The sequence below is a fragment of the Solea solea genome, chromosome 21, assembly GCF_958295425.1.
Source record: "Solea solea chromosome 21, fSolSol10.1, whole genome shotgun sequence".
Classification (NCBI taxonomy): Eukaryota; Metazoa; Chordata; class Actinopteri; order Pleuronectiformes; family Soleidae; genus Solea; species Solea solea.
In genome coordinates, this window is record NC_081154.1 from 19,808,428 (window position 1) to 19,824,950 (window position 16,523).

The window sequence follows — 16,523 nt, forward strand, 5'->3', positions numbered from 1 at the left end:
GGTAGCGGCGTGAGTGTCTCTCTCTCTCTCCCCCCCCCCCCCCCCTATGGTTGTGCGGGCATCATACTCGGCAACAAGATGAATGTTGGCCACCTGGCTGAGTGAAAACGTGAACCGAATGACGTCACGATCAGCTGTCCCCTGCTGCTTTGTCTCGCTCTGATTCTGCCTGCCTTGACGTCATAACGTGTCGCTTCACGGCTTCTCCCGTGGCCGCTGTTCTGTGCTTGCCGTTTTATTTTGATGTTTTAGTTTAGGTTCACTTCGATTTTGATTTTGTTATTTCACCTGTCCTTTTTGTTTGTTTTGATTTCTGAGATTAATTTTGGTTATTTTGTTTTCATTAACTGTGGTATTATATATTTTGGCAGTATAATTTGCCCAGTTGTAATTCTTTGGTTTATTGTGTTTTGATTTGGTTATTTTCTTTGAGTGATTAGTGATATTTTCTTTTCTTTTCTTATTCTGGGCAATTTATATTTAGTTTAGTAACATAATTTGCCCAGTCTTATTATTATTATTATTATTGTTATTATTGTTATGATCCTGAGTTTATTCATGCTATTAATTTCTGTATCTTGTTTTTAGTGCCAAGGCTGGTGGTGGTGCTGGTGACCTGGGTGGAGGTGTCCGTTTTCCCTGCGTGCTGTGTCCCCTGGGATTTGGGTATTCACTGTGTGTGCGTGTGTGCCTGTCACATAACCTGGTGATTTGAGTATTTTGATTTAGACTCCTCTCACTAGCTTCATTTCACCACAAGCCTGAGCCTGCACAGATTTATTTCTTTTGGTTTTGAGTGAACACATTGTGCTTTTAAACAATTTATTAAAGTGTACATTATTTTAACATTTGGAATCACGTCTCCTGCATTCATTGAGTAGAACTTACTTGCGTGTCCTTTACCTGGGATAATATAATCTTTGGGTGAAAGTCCCAAAGTGGCGTTGTCGGCTCCTTACTTTTAACAATTATTATTTAGTTAGGTTTCTTTCTTACTCTCGCCACATTTGCTTACGTCGTTTTTCATCTCTTTCAGGGCCGTTTCTAACTGTGAGGGGGGCCATAGTTCTACTCCTAAGCCTTTAGATGATCCGTGGAGATCTAATACATTTGAGCAGAAACAGGCTGCCGTCATCATAAGTTCTCATAATTAATAATTAAACATCTCGAAGTGGAGCTGATAAGCCACAGCTTAGTTTATTTATATCCTACATTTATTTAAGCTTTGGGGGCAAGGAATGGCTATGATCTTGTTTATTTATTGTGCACCTGATACTGAACTGCTGTACATTGAGTAATCAACTATTAACCAGGGGGTCGTGAACATTTCTACGAGAGTAACCTGAATATCTTTGGTTTGTTAAAGGATTTTGAGAAACAAAATTAATTTAATTTAATTAATTTAATTAATTTAATTAATTAATTAATTAATTAATTAAATAGGTCATAAACTACGACAATACTCTTCAGTTGCTGCCTTACTTTTTAAATCATGGCAGCTATGATTTATTCAGTAAGAAATATAACTTTCTTAAAGTTTAAATGCTTGTCCTCTGGAGGACAGTGGAGATCATCTCTGAGACACTGAGACTTTACAACAAGGATTTATTTCAAATGTTTAAAACAAACGTAGTTTTCCCATGACGGATTAGAAAGTGCTGTGTGTGGAGAGAGACGTTTGTAGAACATCCTTGAACTGAAGGAAGTTGTGAATTAGGGCGGGCACAGGAAGCTGCTGGACCACGCCGGTCCTCATCAGAAGATCTGGTCCCAGCACCGATCGAACCTGGAGTCTGCACAGGTGAGAGAGGCAGGGAACGAACTCTGCAGAGGAGAGAGATGAAATAAAGAGTTCTCATTCAAAGGTTAAAGAATAATCTACTGTGTGTATAAAAATGTTGTTCAATGGTCATGAATTGTCTATTTCATCTTCTATAATGTGTTTATCTTTTTTTTTTCTTTTCCTATTATTTTCCTTATTGTTTTATTTTAGTGCCCTTACTCTGATATTTCGTTGTCATCGCATACAGCTGTGTATTTTCATTTTGCCTTTGTTTGTTGTAAGATTTAAAAATCAATAACGTTTGAGTCATAAAAAATAAAATAAAATGTTGTTCAAGTACCAAACTGTGGACGCGGGTCCCAGGACTTTTCTGCTCGTCTCTGATCCAGGATGAGTTTTAAAGGAACAGAGAGCGTTGACCAGTTCACAAACTCAAGCAGGAAATTCAACACCGCACTGTTCCATCGTTCCAGCCTAGAAAGAAGAGACGTAGGTGATGAACGTTGTTCAGATTATTGAGCGCCAAGGTGAGAGGAGGAGGAGGAGCGAGTCGTACATGTGCGGCTGGAGCAGCAGAGAAGGTTCCAGTCCTGTCTTCAGAAGCACAGGAAGCCAACAGGCAGAAAAAGACATGTGTGTCAGCGCGGCACAGAGCAGCTCCCTCACTTCCTGCTGCTTTAACGTCGTTCTGCCGTCACAACGCAGCGAGGAACCGTCAGCGGACGAAGCCTCGGGCCGAGGGAAGCGTCTGTGCTCCAGGATCAGCTGCAGGAGCTCACTGTCGTCTGTGGCCAGAGCCGAAGTCCACGTCTCCTCACCGATGTTTGCTCCAGCAGCAACGAGCAACTTCACTGATTCACTGCAACACAGTCATCACTGTCAGAGCCTGGGATCCTCTCTCTCTCTCACACACACACACACACACACACACACACACACACACACACACACACACACACACACACACACACACACACACACACACACACACACACACACACACACACACACACACACACACACACACACACGACTTCCTGGAGACTTACTCTAACCACAATTACTACTGGCCTAACCCGAACCTTAAAATGTAGTCATTTACGTTGTGGGGGACTTGATTTTTGTCCCCACAAGGAATACAAGTCCCCATAATGTGACTGTGTAAACAGGTTTAGGTCCCCACAACATTAGTAATACGTGGACACGTGGACACACACACACACACCTGTATGGCTTGCTGCTCTGGTTAATGGCCGCCTGCAGTGGTGACCTGAGCTCCAGGCATCTGCAGTCCTGAGCGTCCGGACTGAAACCTTCACCGAGCAGAACCTTCACACTCTGGATCTGATCATTGACGACAGCCACGTACAACGGACTGACCATGGCGTCGCCGCGGTCACACACGCGGTCCGTCACCGCGATCAGCCTCCTGAGGACACTGCAGGTGGACAAAGTCATGACATTTATTTATTTGTCTGGAAAATATGAGATGGTTTTTGCTTCTTTTTCCCTGGTAGAAATAATCCTGATCAATCACAGATCAATAAAAGTCACAGGTCAGTACCCGACGTGACCGAACTGAGCGGCGGCGTGGACAGGCAGCTGTGGCCAGTCGTTACTGCAGGGGACGTTAGGATCTGCACCGTGGTCCAACAGCAGGTCCACGCAGGACCCATGTCCCTCCTGACAGGCGATGAGAAGGGGCGTGGCTAAATCTGACACCTGCACGTTCACATTTGCACCTACAGAGAAAACACGGGAGACGAGTGAAGACGCAGAGACAACAGCTGAGTCCCAGGAAAGACTTCACTTAAAGGGATAGTTCAGGGTTTTTGTGGGTACTGACGGAGCCGTGAGCGCCCCCTTCTGCTGTGAACTGGACCCATTTACCTGCGTTGATGAGGATCCGCAGACAGTCGGGTCGTCCGTACTGTGCGGCCACAAACACAGGCGTGATCCTGTGGTCGTCCAGAGCCTCCAGGTCACAAACACCGACCAGGATGCGCACAATTTCACTGTGACCCTGGGAAAACGCAAAGGAGTCATGTTGATTCACATCTCCCAGTCAGGGAAACTGTGTGTGTGAGAGTGTGTGTGTGTTACTTTGTAAACAGCCTGATGCAGACAGGTCCAGCAGGACGCCGTGTGTGTCCCGTTGACCTCTGCACCTTCACTGACCAGCAGCTCCACCACCTCCGCGTGTCCAGCGTCTACAGCTGAGGGACAATAGCGGCTGAGAAACACTGTGACCGGGACACATTCTGAAGAGAGACAATTCATGTGTTCACAGAGGAGTGGACGCGTCCTACCTGCGAACAGCGGACACGAGCCGTCGTTGGTTTGCTGGTCGATGTCGGCGTGAGCTTTCAGGAGGAGGCGGAGCACAGACAGGTGTCCGAGCTGCGCTGCCAGGAAACACGCTGATTCACCTTCATGGGTCAGAGAGTTCACGTAGGCACTGCAGTGGCGGGCGGAGCCTGCAGCTGCTGAGTCATGGAAACAAAAGTTAACGCCCATTAGACTTTTATTAAGTAGCAATGACATGACTGAATGTGTCTGTGTTCAGATTAGAACATGTATATATCATATTTATATGATGTTGGTGACTGAAAACTAACCTCAGTGTCATCATCATGTGTGTTGTTTTTCTCACCGATGGCAGATAAGATGTCTCTCACACACTGAGTTCTTCCAGCAGCTGCAGACTCGTGTAGAGGACACCAACCTCTGTTGTCCCTCTGCTCCACACTGCAGCCTCTCTGGATCAGTCTCCTGAGGTGCCTCCAGTGGCCAGAGCGAGCCACTGCAGCTACTCTGGACACTGTGTCTGCGTAACACTCTGTGAAGTCCATCATCTCCTCTTCACACTGGACAACCAATTATTATAAATCATTATAAGTACAGTTAATATCTGAGTCTGAGTCTGAGTCGAAGTTATTTTCAGAGAACAACAAACATTTAAATAAACACAATTTCATCAGAGAAACTGATGTGTGAAATGACCGTCTATCAGAAATACAGATGAACACATGACTAAATGAGCAGATGAACACATGAATAGATGTGAACAGGTGAATAGATGAATACATTAACATATGGGCAGACGAACTGACGAGTAAATGAACACACGAAGAGACGAACGGAAATAATCTACGTTTTAAATATGAAGAAAAGCAGGAACTGTAATGAAAACACAGTTTAAACGCCGTGTTATTGTTTAAATGGAGAAAAACACCGTGTTTTTTGAAATTGAGTAAAAAACGGCGAGTATTTACCTTCGTGGAGAGGCGGGAGTCGATGTTTGATGGCGTCTCACCACAACAATGCGTCACTTCCTGCGCGACAATGCTAACTGCTAAAGGCGCTGCCGATGATGTAGTTGTGACTTATTCCACTGAATTTAACGTGAAAAGGAAAAAAACACGGGGAAAATTCACACAACGTCGATATTATTCACGTCAAACAGGTAAAATCGCGCGGGATTTTGTTACGTTTCTGAAGAAATGTGAAGAATAAAAGTAATACATTTGAAGCTAACGAGCTAAAAACCGGCGTCACATCAAGCAAATAAACGGTTCATTTACAGCGAATGAAAATGATCTATATCGATCATTATTATAATATTAACAATGATAATTATTAATGAAGCTTAAAACAAACAAGAGGAAGTGTGGTGTTTTATAGATTTACATTTTCTGTAAGTACAAGAATGTCATATTTTATTAATAACAATGATTATAACAATAATTTAAGTTTCCCACCGTGTCTCCTCGTTGTTCTTGTTCACTTTGGTCTCCTAACCTGTTTCCTACCTTGTCTCCTCGTTGTTATTACTGTTTCCTATGTCCTCGGTAACGGTTGCTGCGGCGTCAGGAGCATCATGGCGGACGTCGCGGTGACGAGCGGCTCTGCGTGGGTTTGTCCCGCTGAGAAACGTCACCTGGCTGATGTGCTGCTCATCAGGAGTGAAGAGGATGATGAAGAGGACGATGAAGAGGAGCTGGGTCTGTCACATGGACAAGAGACAGACAGGTGAAACGACTAGAACGAGTCATGTGACAGTGAAGGTCACCCCTTCATGTGGACCAGCCTCAGGCCTCAGAGACATTATAGTGTGTGTGTGTGTGTGTGTGTGTGTGTCAGGTCCAGTCCAGTGGTGTTGGAGCAGGTGGACGACGCTTGTCCGTGTGTCCTGAAGCTTCAGTGCAGCTCCAGCTCTTCTGCTGCCATCCGTCGCCTGCTGGTCATCAGCGAGGCTCGAACCATGGAGGTGTATGACCAGACGGGGGAATACTGTGGGACAGTGCGAGGACAGAGGGACCACAGTGTCCACTCACACACGTAAATACGCTCACGCTCACTCACTCGCTCACTCACACACTCACTCACTCACTCACTCACTCACTCACTCACTCACTCACTCACTCGTGGTTTGTTCTGTGTAAAATTATCGCTTGTTTTCCGCTCACAGTGACAACAGAGGGCCTTTCTACAGGAAACGGCTGATTCTGGATGAGCCTTCCACTTCCTGTGAAGTGAAGGTGAGGCCAGCTCAGGGTCAGAGGTGTAAATGATTGGATGAATAATGAGAGGATGAACGTGTGAACTGATGAGGAACATTCCTTCACTTAGTGACACACCATCATCACGACAGTGGTAACACACTCTCTCTCTCTCTCTCAGCTCCTCTCTCTCTCTGGCAGGAACAGTGTGTTGGTGAGTCGAATTGTCGTGGGTCTGTGGCCGCTGAAGCCCCGCCCCCTCTGCGGACCGGGCATTGACATGCAGCAGGTGCAGTGTTTGGTTGACGAGATGGGAACCAGTCTGTCACCAGGAGCTCAGAACCTCATGAACATGGTCCACTTCCAGCAGAAGGTGTGTGTGTGTGTGTGTGTGTGTGAGTGAGTGCGTGTGTGCGCGTGTGCGCGTGTGCGCGTGTGCGTGCGTGCGTGTCTCAGCTGTTTGTTGATGAAGAGTGTGATGATGATGTTTCTCAGCAGCAGCAGCAGCAGCAGCAGCAGCAGCAGCAGAGCAGCTCTCTGGCTGGTTTCCTGCCTCTGCTCATGAGCTCTGGATGTTTCTCTGTCCCGCCTCCTGCAGCAGCATCGTCGTCATCATCATCTTCATCAGCAGCAAACCTCAGTGAACACAGCTCAGACTCCACGGTAACAAATCTCTCATCACGTTCTGTGAAGAAGAGCTGCTGAAGTTTACTGTTCTTAAGTGTGTGTTCTTGTGAAGCCCTCAGTGGACGAGGCTCTGATGCCTGAGGACACAGTGACGTCCTCGTCCTCCTCGTGTCCACAGTCTGATGTCAACACTAACATCACAGGTGAGGACATAACCGTGTGGAAACATTTTTTGGGACGGTAAAGTAAAGACGTGTCTCTCTGTCGTCTTTATAGTGAGCAGCAATCACAGAGGTCCGCTGGCTGGCCACACCCACCTGGCAGAGATGATGATGTCACACTTTCTGAAAGGTGGAGGCGGAGCGTCGCTCGGTGCCGACTTCCTGCCCGCGCTGCAGAGCGTGTGTGGTCATGTGACGCAGCTGAGGCTGGACGACGCCGCGGCGTCCAAGCGCGGAGACGAGGCGAGGACAAGCGGCTCGTGGTGAGTTCAGGCCCCGCCCCCTCACTGCAGAAGTATGATCAATGTTTTGTCTTTGACTGACGGTGAATGTTGTCTTTGTTCTGTGAACACATGAATGTCAGCAGCTGTGGTTTAATGAAAGAGGCTGTTTGTCAGAGAGGGAGGGAGGGAGGGAGAGAGAGAGAGAGAGGGAGAGAGAGAGGGGGAGAGAGAGGGAGAGAGAGAGAGAGAGAGGGAGAGAAGTCCACAGCTCAGCGTCCGTGGTACGTCTGTGATTTCATCGTCTTTATTCTAATCTTGATTCTCTGCTAAGGGTTATGACTTTTAAAACACAAGAGAAAAGTGCATTCTGAGGTTAGGGGAGGATGGTGATGGGAGAAAAACTTGATTTTAATTTTGTTTGTGATAAAGATATATATTTGGTTCTTTTTGCTGAGTCATGGATTAAAAACATGACGGAGCATTATCGCAAACTATTAACAAATCCTTAGTTTTCAGTGGATAATCTGGAACAGTTTAAATCTATGGATTATTTGTTAAATCTACAGGTTTTATACACTTTGTAAAACATGATTCTGAATGTCAGACAACTGTCCCTTTAACGTCCTCAGGGAACTGGACGCGGTCATGGAGCGCCGTCTGGACGACATGGAGCGCCGTCTGAAGGAGCATGTGGACCGTCGCCTGGACGCTCTGGAGCAGAAGCTGCAGGACGCTCTCCAACGCAGAGAGACCACCGTGTCTACCGCGTCCACCCTGTCCACCGCACCACCGTGCCACAGCCAGCCAAGCAGCCAACATGTGACCTGAAGGTGGCGCTGCTCCCTCACAGACTTTAACACAGTAATGTGTGTAAAAAACACACATTTAAACAAATAATAATGTAACAAAGTAAAAGTTTCAACACGGTTTTTCTCTCATCAGTTATTGATGACATCATGAACAATGGTTTATTGATGACATCATGAACAACGGTTTTTGATGACATCATGAACAACGGTTTGTTGATGACATCATGAACAACGGTTTTTGATGACATCATGAACAACGGTTTGTTGATGACATCATGAACAACGGTTTTTTGATGACATCATGAACAACGGTTTTTGATGACATCATGAACAACGGTTTGTTGATGACATCATGAACAACGGTTTGTTGATGACATCATGAACAACGGTTTGTTGATGACATCATTGATACATTTGTAACTGTTTTACCTCATGTTTATTTTTCATGTCTGTAACATAAAACCCATGATGGTTGAATAACGTCACTCATGTAAATACTAAATAAATTATATTTATGCACATTATTCATGTTTATGTTTGTACTTTTAAATCTTTCAGATGAGTAAAGATATATATACATATATATATATATTTATACATCCTCGCAACATATGTGTTTATCACAAAACATTTTATTCCCTTTTTATGGAAAAAAGTTGACATTGTACAAAAGAGTAAAAGAATAATAATTCAAAGTTCTTAAAAGCAGTGGGTGTGGCTCCTGGAAGTACACGCCCCCAGTTGTTGGCTGAGAGCGATTTAGGATTGGTCGACTCTCGCCGAGTTCAGTCACGTGGCGTCAAGGCTCCGCCTCCTCGGGGACGATGGTGAGGAGGACGTCCTCGTTGCCTCGTCTCACCACCGTCCGCAGCGTCTCGTCTCGCTTTATGGCGGCACTGACGTCGCTGGCTGAGGTCACGCGCTCGCCGTTGATGCTGATGATGACATCACTCTGCTGCAGGCCGGCGCTGACGCAACACGGGGAAGAAAGAGCAAAATAAAACGTTCACAAATAAATAAAACTGTAAAGTTCATTCATTCATTGTCAGCACTTTATCTTCCACATGAAGGTCACAGGGTTTGAAGGCCATGGGGTTTGAAGGTCATGGGGTTTGAAGGTCACAGGGTTTGAAGGTCAGAATCAGAATCAGAATCACCTTTATTGTCATTATACAGTGTACAACGAAATTAGGGGACAGTTCTAGTAGTGCAAGTGAAAAGATAGAGTGGAAAGGAGAACGAAACAGTGCACCAACACCTTCTAAAATTAGAAGGATATGTAAAAAAAGTATTCAAGTATTTACAGTACATTGTACAGCAGAGTGGGTGTATGGGGGGTGTGTATATTGCACGGGTACGAAGTGTAAGAATATTGCACAGTTTGGAAGAGTAACTTAGTGTTAAGCACTCTTATTGCACTTGGGTAAAAGGTGTTCGCAAACCTAGAGGTACGGGCTTGGATGGACCTGTACCTCTTTCCTGAGGGCAACAGTGAGAACAGGCTGTGCCCAGGGTGTGAGCTGTCACAGGTGATGCTGGTGGCTCTGCACAGACACCTGGTGTCGTAGATGTCTGACAGAGAGGACAGCTGCACTCCTATGGTGCCCTGTGCTGACTTTCTGAAAGATCCAGAGCCTTCTTGTCAGCCTGAGAGCTGCTCCTGAACCACACCAAGATGTTGTGGGTGAGGATGCTCTCCACAGAGCACCTGTAGAAGGACAGCAGCAGGTCCCGGGACACGTTGACCCTTCTCAGTGACCTCAAAAAGTACAGGCGCTGCTGTGCCTTTTTCACAAGGGCATTGGTGTTAGTCCCCCATGTGAGGTCCTGAGAAATGTATGTTCCCAGAAACCTGAAGTCACTGACCCTCTCCACCAGGTCTCCCCCAATGAGAAGAGGAGCAAGAACCTCATTCCCTCTCCTGAAGTCCAGCACCAACTCCTTTGTTTTTGAGGAGTTGAGTGCCAGGTTATTGAGGGAGCACCAGGCAGCGAGGTTCCGGACCTCCTCCCTGTAGGCTGTCTCGTCACCGTTTTCAATCAGCCCCACCACAGTGGTGTCATCTGCAAATTTCACAAGGACGTTGCTGCTGTGGATTGGTGCGCAGTCATGGGTGTACAGGGTGTACAGCATTGGACTGAGCACACAGCCCTGGGGAGCCCCGGTGCTCACAGACAGGATTGAGGACTGGTGGTCCTCCAGCCTGACTGACTGCAGGCGATCAGTGAGAAAGTCTCTGATCCATCTGCAGGTGTGCTCGCCGATTCCCAGACCGCGCAGCTTGGACAGCAGTCTGCTCGGAAAAAGTGTGTTGAAAGCAGAACTGAAGTCCACAAACAACATCCTCACGTAACTGCCAGAGTGTTCAAGGTGTTTACACACTGTGTGGAGGGCTGTGTTAATGGCGTCCCCTGTGGACCTGTTGGCTCTGTACGCGAATTGGTGCTGATCGAGGCCGGGAGGCAACAGGGATTTTATGTGCCTCAGAACCAGTCTCTCAAAGCACTTCATCACAGTTGAAGTGAGAGCCACAGGTCTGTAGTCATTCAGGCCACTGACTGACGGCCCCTTGGGGATGGGTACAATGGTGGCGGTTTTCAGGCAGCTGGGGACTGTGCAGGCAGCCAGCGAGAGGTTAAAAATGGTGGTAAAAACCCCCGCTAGCTGGTCTGCACATCCCCTCAGTACCCTCCCCTGGACGCCATCAGGACCAGCAGCCTTAGATGGGTTCACACTCTGGAGCACCTTCCTTACCTCCTCCGTTGTTACTGTGAGGGCCAGGCTGTCAGCGGGCAGCAGCGTGGGGGCATCCTCCTCCTCTCTGACCTCGAACCTTGCGAAAAACTGATTCAGCTCCTCTGCAACGTCAGTGCTGGTGCTAGTGGTGGGAGCACTGGAGCTGTTCATGTTTACAAGGTCCCGGATGCCCTGCCAGACACGTCGTGGGTTCCCCTCTGCGAAGTGCCCCTCGATTTTCCTGGCGTACGCTGCTTTCGCCCGCTTAATGCCCCTTCTCAGGTTGGATCTACATGAACTGTACAGCTCCTTGTTACCAGACCTGAACGCAGAGTCCCTGTCCCTCAGCAGCTGTTTCACCTCACAGTTCATCCACTGTTTTTTATTTGGATAATGTCTGATGAGCTTTTCCTCTGTGACATTATCCGTGCACGTTTTAATGTAAAACAGAACCGTGGATGAGAAGTCTGTGAGGTTGTCCTGGGCAAAAATGTCCCAGTTGGTGGTGTTGAAGCAGTCCTGGAGCTGTGGGATGGTATTTCCGGACCAAACCTGTATGGATCTCACCTCAGGCATTGTTCTTTGGATTAGAGGTCTGTATGATGGGGTGAGAAACAGGGACAGATGATCCGATTTTCCAAGATGTGGGTGGGGGGAGACTTTGAATGCGGCCTTGATGTTGTTATAAACCTTATCCAGCACGTTACGACCTCTCATTGCACATGTAACATGCTGGTAAAACGTAGGGAGCACAGTTCTTAAGTCCACATGGTTAAAGTCTCCAGCTACAATGAAGATACCATCCGGGTGGGCAGACTGTTGTCTGTTGAGCGCAGCTAGCAGGGCCTTGCTAGCTGCGTTAGCATTAGCACTCGGTGGTGTGTATACGGCCGTAACCATAACAACAGTGTGCTCTCGGGCCAGATAGAAGGGACGACATCAGAGTGTTAAGTACTCCAAATCAGGGGAACAGTGTGTTTCTGTCACTGTAGCGTTGGTACACCACCTGTTGTTGGAGTAGATGATCAGTCCTCCTCCTCTGCTTTTCCCAGAGTCGCTCGTCCGGTCGGCTTGATGTGCTGTGCGTCCCGCTAGCATGATAGCCTCGTTAGCTACCCCTGAGTGAAGCCAGGTCTCCGTCACGGCGATGATGCAGCTGTCCCGTACAGTTTTCTGCGCCTCGATGGTGGCCGATAGCTCGTCGAACTTGTTGTTCAGTGACCTGGCGTTCGTGAGGAAAATGCTGGGTAGCGCTGGTCTGTGCGGGTCTCTTCGTAGCCGAGCTTGGATGCCGGCTCGGCAGCCCCGCTTCCTGCGCCACCTGGTCCTTTGTTTAGCCTCAGGCTTGGTTAGCCATGGGCTGTTTACCGGTCGTGCGATCTCCGGTGGAATATTATGGTCAAGTCTCCGCTTGGGATTTGACTTTCCATAGCGCATTCCAGTCCGGAGTAATTCCTCTCTACTGTACTTCTTACTGCTTACCAAAGTAACACCAGAGGGTGCGGAAAGAGAAGAAAAAGAGTCACAGCACACGGAGAGCTGTCCGGCTGCTGCACTCATGCGCGCCACCATGAGTCACGGGGTTTGAAGGTCATGGGGTTTGAAGTCCACCTTGTTTGAAGGTCACAGGGTTTGAAGTTCACAGTATTTAGGGTCAACAGTCCAAAGCAGTGGAGATTGTGGAAAAGAGGTGAAGAAATGTGTTCAAGCTGGTTGGAATGGGTGGAGAAAAGTGTCAGGGGTAATGTGTGATAAAAGAGTATCAGCCAGAATGAAAGGAAAGATATACAAGACAGTGGTGAGACCAGCGATGCTGTATGGTCTAGAGACAGTGGCACTGAGGAAAAGACAGGAAGCAGAGCTGGAGGTAGCAGAGATGAAGATGTTGAGGTTCTCTTTGGGAGTGACAAAGATGGATAGGATCAGGAATGAGTCAATCAGAGGAACAGCACATGTTAGATGTTTTGGAGATAAGGTCAGAGAGGCCAGAATGAGATGGTTTGGTCATGTACAGAGCAGGGATAGTGAGTATATTGGTAGAAGGATGCTGGGGTTGCAACTGCCAGGCAGGAGGTCCAGTGGAAGACCAAAGAGAAGGTTTATGGATGTAGTGAAAGAGGACATGAAGTTAGTTGGTGTGAGAGAAGGGATACAGAGAACAGGGTGAGATGGAGGAGGTTGATTCGCTGTGGCGACCCCTGAAGGGAGCAGCCGAAAGGAAAAGAAGGGCTTGAAGTCCACATTGTTTGAAGGTCACAGGGTTTGAAGGTCACAGGGACATGGTGTCTTTCTTGTCTGATGTTCTTCAGGAGGTTCTGATGAAGATCCAGTTTGGGTTCACACTGAGTTCTTCTGCCTGTCTGACTTCTCTCTTCATGGTCACATGATACATTGTTATAAAGTTCATGTTCCTGGGATCTTCACAGCTGAGAACATTGGTTTGTCCTTCATGACACAAACTTCAGCTCCAAGAAAATAGTGTTAAACAGCGGCTTTAGTCTAAAGTCTGTGAGGTCAGACCCTCATCCTGACTCCTCCACTTTAATCCACACTAATCCAATTTAATTCAAACTAATCCACTTTAATCCACACTAATCCACTTTAATCCAAACTAATCCACTTTAATTCAAACTAATCCACTTTAATCCACACTAATCCACTTTAATCCACTTTAATCCAAACTAATCCAGCAGACAAGAAAACAGACACTTCCTGACTTTGTGTCATGTGGACTGTCACAGTTTTCATTAGAAACCACAGTTCTGCACCAGGGTTTACCTCCCGGTTAGTTTAGGTTAGAGTTAGATAAGTTTAGGTTAGGCTGGTTTAGGTTAGTATAATTTAGGTCAGGTTAGGTAAGTTTAGGTTAGGCTGGTTTAGGTTAGTTTAATTTAGGTTAGTTTAGGTTAGAGTTAGATAAGTTTAGGTTTGGCTAGTTTAGGTTAGTTTAATTTAGGTTAGGTTAGAGTTAGATAACTTTAGGTTAGGTTAGGTTAGGTTAGAGTTAGATAAGTTTAGGTTAGGCTAGTTTAGGTTAGTATAATTTAGGTCAGGTTAGGTAAGTTTAGGTTAGAGTTAAATAAGTTTAGGTTAGGCTAGTTTAGGTTAGTTTAATTTAGGTTAGGTTAGTTTAGAGTTAGATAAGTTTAGGTTAGTTTAATTTAGGTTAGAGTTAGAGTTAGATAACTTTAGGTTAGGTTAGTTTAGGTTAGTTTAATTTACGTTAGTTTAGGTTAGAGTTAGATAAGTTTAGGATAGGCTAGTTTAGGTTAGAGTTAGATAAGTTTAGGATAGGCTAGTTGAGGTTAGTTTAATTTAAGTTAGATAAGTTTAGGTTAGAGTTAGATAAATTTAGTTTAGTTTAGGTTTATGCAGCTCCCCCTTGTGGCACCCCTTGTGGCACTCAATGGGACTACGCTCACATGAAAGAGTAACAATTCTCACTAAAATCAAGATTCACCGTGATGAAATCATCGATCGTGAGATTTATCGTGAATCTTTGTTGAAACTCACGCTTCAGCTGGAGTTCCACCGATGACCTCGATGACGTACGATCCTGACGAGACGTCCGGGAAGTCGGACTGAAGCTGCTTCAGCTCTTTAGCCAGACTGACACCACAAGACAAGTGAGTGAGTGAGTGAGTGAGTGAGTGTGTGACTGAGTGAGTGAGTGAGTGAGTGAGTCGTCTAAATCATACTTATCTGATAGATTCCAGTTTGTTCATGTTCATGTTAATGATAAAGCCTCACTACAAACAAAAGTTAATTGTGGAGTTCCACAAGGCTCAGTGCTTGGGCCTATACTTTTTCCCTTATATATGCTTCCTCTAGGGAACATTATAGTGTGCAACCCTAACCCTAACCCTGTGAGGAACCTTGGACCCTTCAGTTCATTCAAAATGCTGCAGCAAGAGTTCTGACAGGAACTAGAAAGAGAGACCATATAACTCCAGTGTTAGCTTCTATACACTGGCTCCCCGTACAGTTTAGAATTCAGTTTAAAATCCTCCTCCTCACGTACAAAGCACTTAATGGTCAGGCCCCTTCATACCTGAAAGACCTAGTCTTACCTTATCACCCGAACAGACCACTTAGGTCACAAAATACAGGTTTACTTGTGGTTCCCAGAGTCTGTAAGAGCAGAATGGGAGGCAGAGCCTTCAGTTACCAGGCTCCTCCTCTCCTGTGGAACCAGCTTCTAATGACAGTTCGGGAGGCGGAGCCTCTCTCTGTATTTAAAGTTAGACTTAAAACGTTCCTTTTTGATAAAGCTTATAGTTAGAGCTGCACATTCACTCTCTCACACTCAGGGTATGAATATGACTTTTTATATGTCATTAACCTTGTCTCTTTCTCTCCCTAGTTTGTGTCCTTCCTTCCTTCCTTCCTTCCCTCTCTCTCTCTCTGTATCCTCATCTTGCAGGTTGCAGGATCCAGCTCCAGTTTTCGAGGCTATCCATATCATACATATCATCACCATTATTATTGTGCTATAATTAAAGGTTGATATCATTGACTGTATAAACTTGTAGTAAGTGAGTGAGTGAGTGAGTGAGTGGGTGGGTGAGTGACTCAGTGAGTGAGTGAGTAAGTGACTGAGTGAGTGAGTGTGTGAGTGAGTGAGTGGGTGAGTGAGTGAGTGAGTGAGTGACTGAGTGAGTGTCTGAGTAAGTGACTGAGTGAGTGAGTGAGTGAGTGAGTGACTCAGTGAGTGACTGAGTAAGTCACTGAGTGAGTGAGTGTGTGAGTGACTGAGTGAGTGTGTGTGTGAGTGAGTGAGTGACTGAGTAAGTGACTGAGTGAGTGAGTGTGTGTGTGAGTGAGTGAGTGTGTGAGTGAGTGAGTGCCTGAGTGAGTGTGTGTGTGTGTGTGTGAGAGTGAGTGACTGAGTAAGTGAATGAGTGACTGAGTGAGTGACTGAGTGTGTGACTCAGTGAGTGAGTGTGTGAGTGAGTGAGTGACTCAGTGAGTGAGTGTGTGAGTGACTGAGTAAGTGAGTGTGTGAGTGTGTGAGTGAGTGAGTGAGTGAGTGTGTGAGTGAGTGACTGAGTAAATGAGTGAGTGTGAGTGAGTGACTGAGTGAGTGTGTGAGTGAGTAAGTGACTGGGTGAGTGACTGAGTGAGTAAGTGACTGGGTGGGTGGGTGGATTAGTGAGTGAGTGACTGAGTGAGTGTGTGTGTGAGTGAGTGAGTGAGTGAGTGAGTGAGCAGCTGCAGCAGAAACTGGGAGTCGCCTGACATGTGGGCGTCGCCCGTTCTGACTCACATTCCTGTATTAAGAGCTCATTTGGCAGCAGCAGGTCCTACAGTGAGGTCAGTGTCATGACACACACACACACACACACACACACACACACACACACACACTAGCTCACCTCGGAGTGAGCGTCATCATTTTAACACCGATGTATTTCTTCTTGGCTGACGTTTTACCTGCATGTGACAGTGATTGATTATTAATCACAGATCATTTCAAAACTTTTCTTCTGAATCAATTCATCTTCTGAACTGAAGTCTACGATATGTGCGTCACATGTTCTCTCGCTGCTGTCATGTGACTTCGGTGTGGCAGAGTGATCGTGGTCGTAATGTACGCACCTTTGATCTGTCGGTCATGTGAC

General features: G+C 46.3%; 3 protein-coding genes across 7 annotated transcripts in view; 1 reads left to right on the forward strand and 2 right to left on the reverse strand.

Moving 5' to 3' along the window:
* Positions 1–1,588: 1,588 nt before the first annotated feature.
* Positions 1,589–5,710, reverse strand: LOC131448644 (ankyrin repeat and SOCS box protein 3-like). Of its 3 annotated transcripts, none has more exons than XM_058621266.1 (10): positions 5,596–5,710; positions 4,437–4,650; positions 4,093–4,269; positions 3,887–3,999; positions 3,674–3,806; positions 3,348–3,525; positions 3,009–3,221; positions 2,340–2,642; positions 2,124–2,257; positions 1,589–1,824 (listed from the first exon to the last, which is right to left on the reverse strand). In XM_058621266.1, exons 2-10 carry the CDS (start codon positions 4,636–4,638, stop codon positions 1,649–1,651), a joined length of 1,629 nt encoding a protein of 542 aa, XP_058477249.1. In that variant the 5' UTR covers positions 4,639–4,650; positions 5,596–5,710; the 3' UTR covers positions 1,589–1,648. The 3 variants fall into 3 exon arrangements, with proteins under 3 accessions (XP_058477249.1, XP_058477250.1, XP_058477248.1); XM_058621267.1 differs by lacking the exon at positions 5,596–5,710 and adding an exon at positions 5,059–5,141 and having other exon boundaries at positions 4,093–4,266; XM_058621265.1 differs by lacking the exon at positions 5,596–5,710 and adding an exon at positions 5,059–5,141.
* c21h10orf88 (chromosome 21 C10orf88 homolog) lies at positions 5,664–8,690 on the forward strand. Of its 3 annotated transcripts, none has more exons than XM_058621270.1 (8): positions 5,664–5,815; positions 5,927–6,124; positions 6,255–6,324; positions 6,467–6,658; positions 6,790–6,948; positions 7,025–7,115; positions 7,189–7,396; positions 7,987–8,690. In XM_058621270.1, exons 1-8 carry the CDS (start codon positions 5,664–5,666, stop codon positions 8,183–8,185), a joined length of 1,269 nt encoding a protein of 422 aa, XP_058477253.1. In that variant the 3' UTR covers positions 8,186–8,690. The 3 variants fall into 3 exon arrangements, with proteins under 3 accessions (XP_058477253.1, XP_058477254.1, XP_058477255.1); XM_058621271.1 differs by having other exon boundaries at positions 6,793–6,948; XM_058621272.1 differs by having other exon boundaries at positions 6,796–6,948.
* Positions 8,691–8,778: 88 nt separating this feature from the next.
* Positions 8,779–16,523, reverse strand: part of htra1b (HtrA serine peptidase 1b) — a 14,108-nt gene continuing 6,363 nt past the window's right edge. Inside the window, exons 7-10 of the mRNA XM_058621269.1 lie at positions 16,501–16,523; positions 16,278–16,335; positions 14,416–14,511; positions 8,779–9,134 (exon numbers count right to left, since the gene is read on the reverse strand). The exon at positions 16,501–16,523 is cut by the window's right edge and continues 92 nt beyond it. Coding sequence (XP_058477252.1) covers positions 8,966–9,134; positions 14,416–14,511; positions 16,278–16,335; positions 16,501–16,523 — 346 coding nt within the window. The 3' untranslated portion in view covers positions 8,779–8,965. The remainder of the gene's footprint in view (positions 9,135–14,415; positions 14,512–16,277; positions 16,336–16,500) is intronic.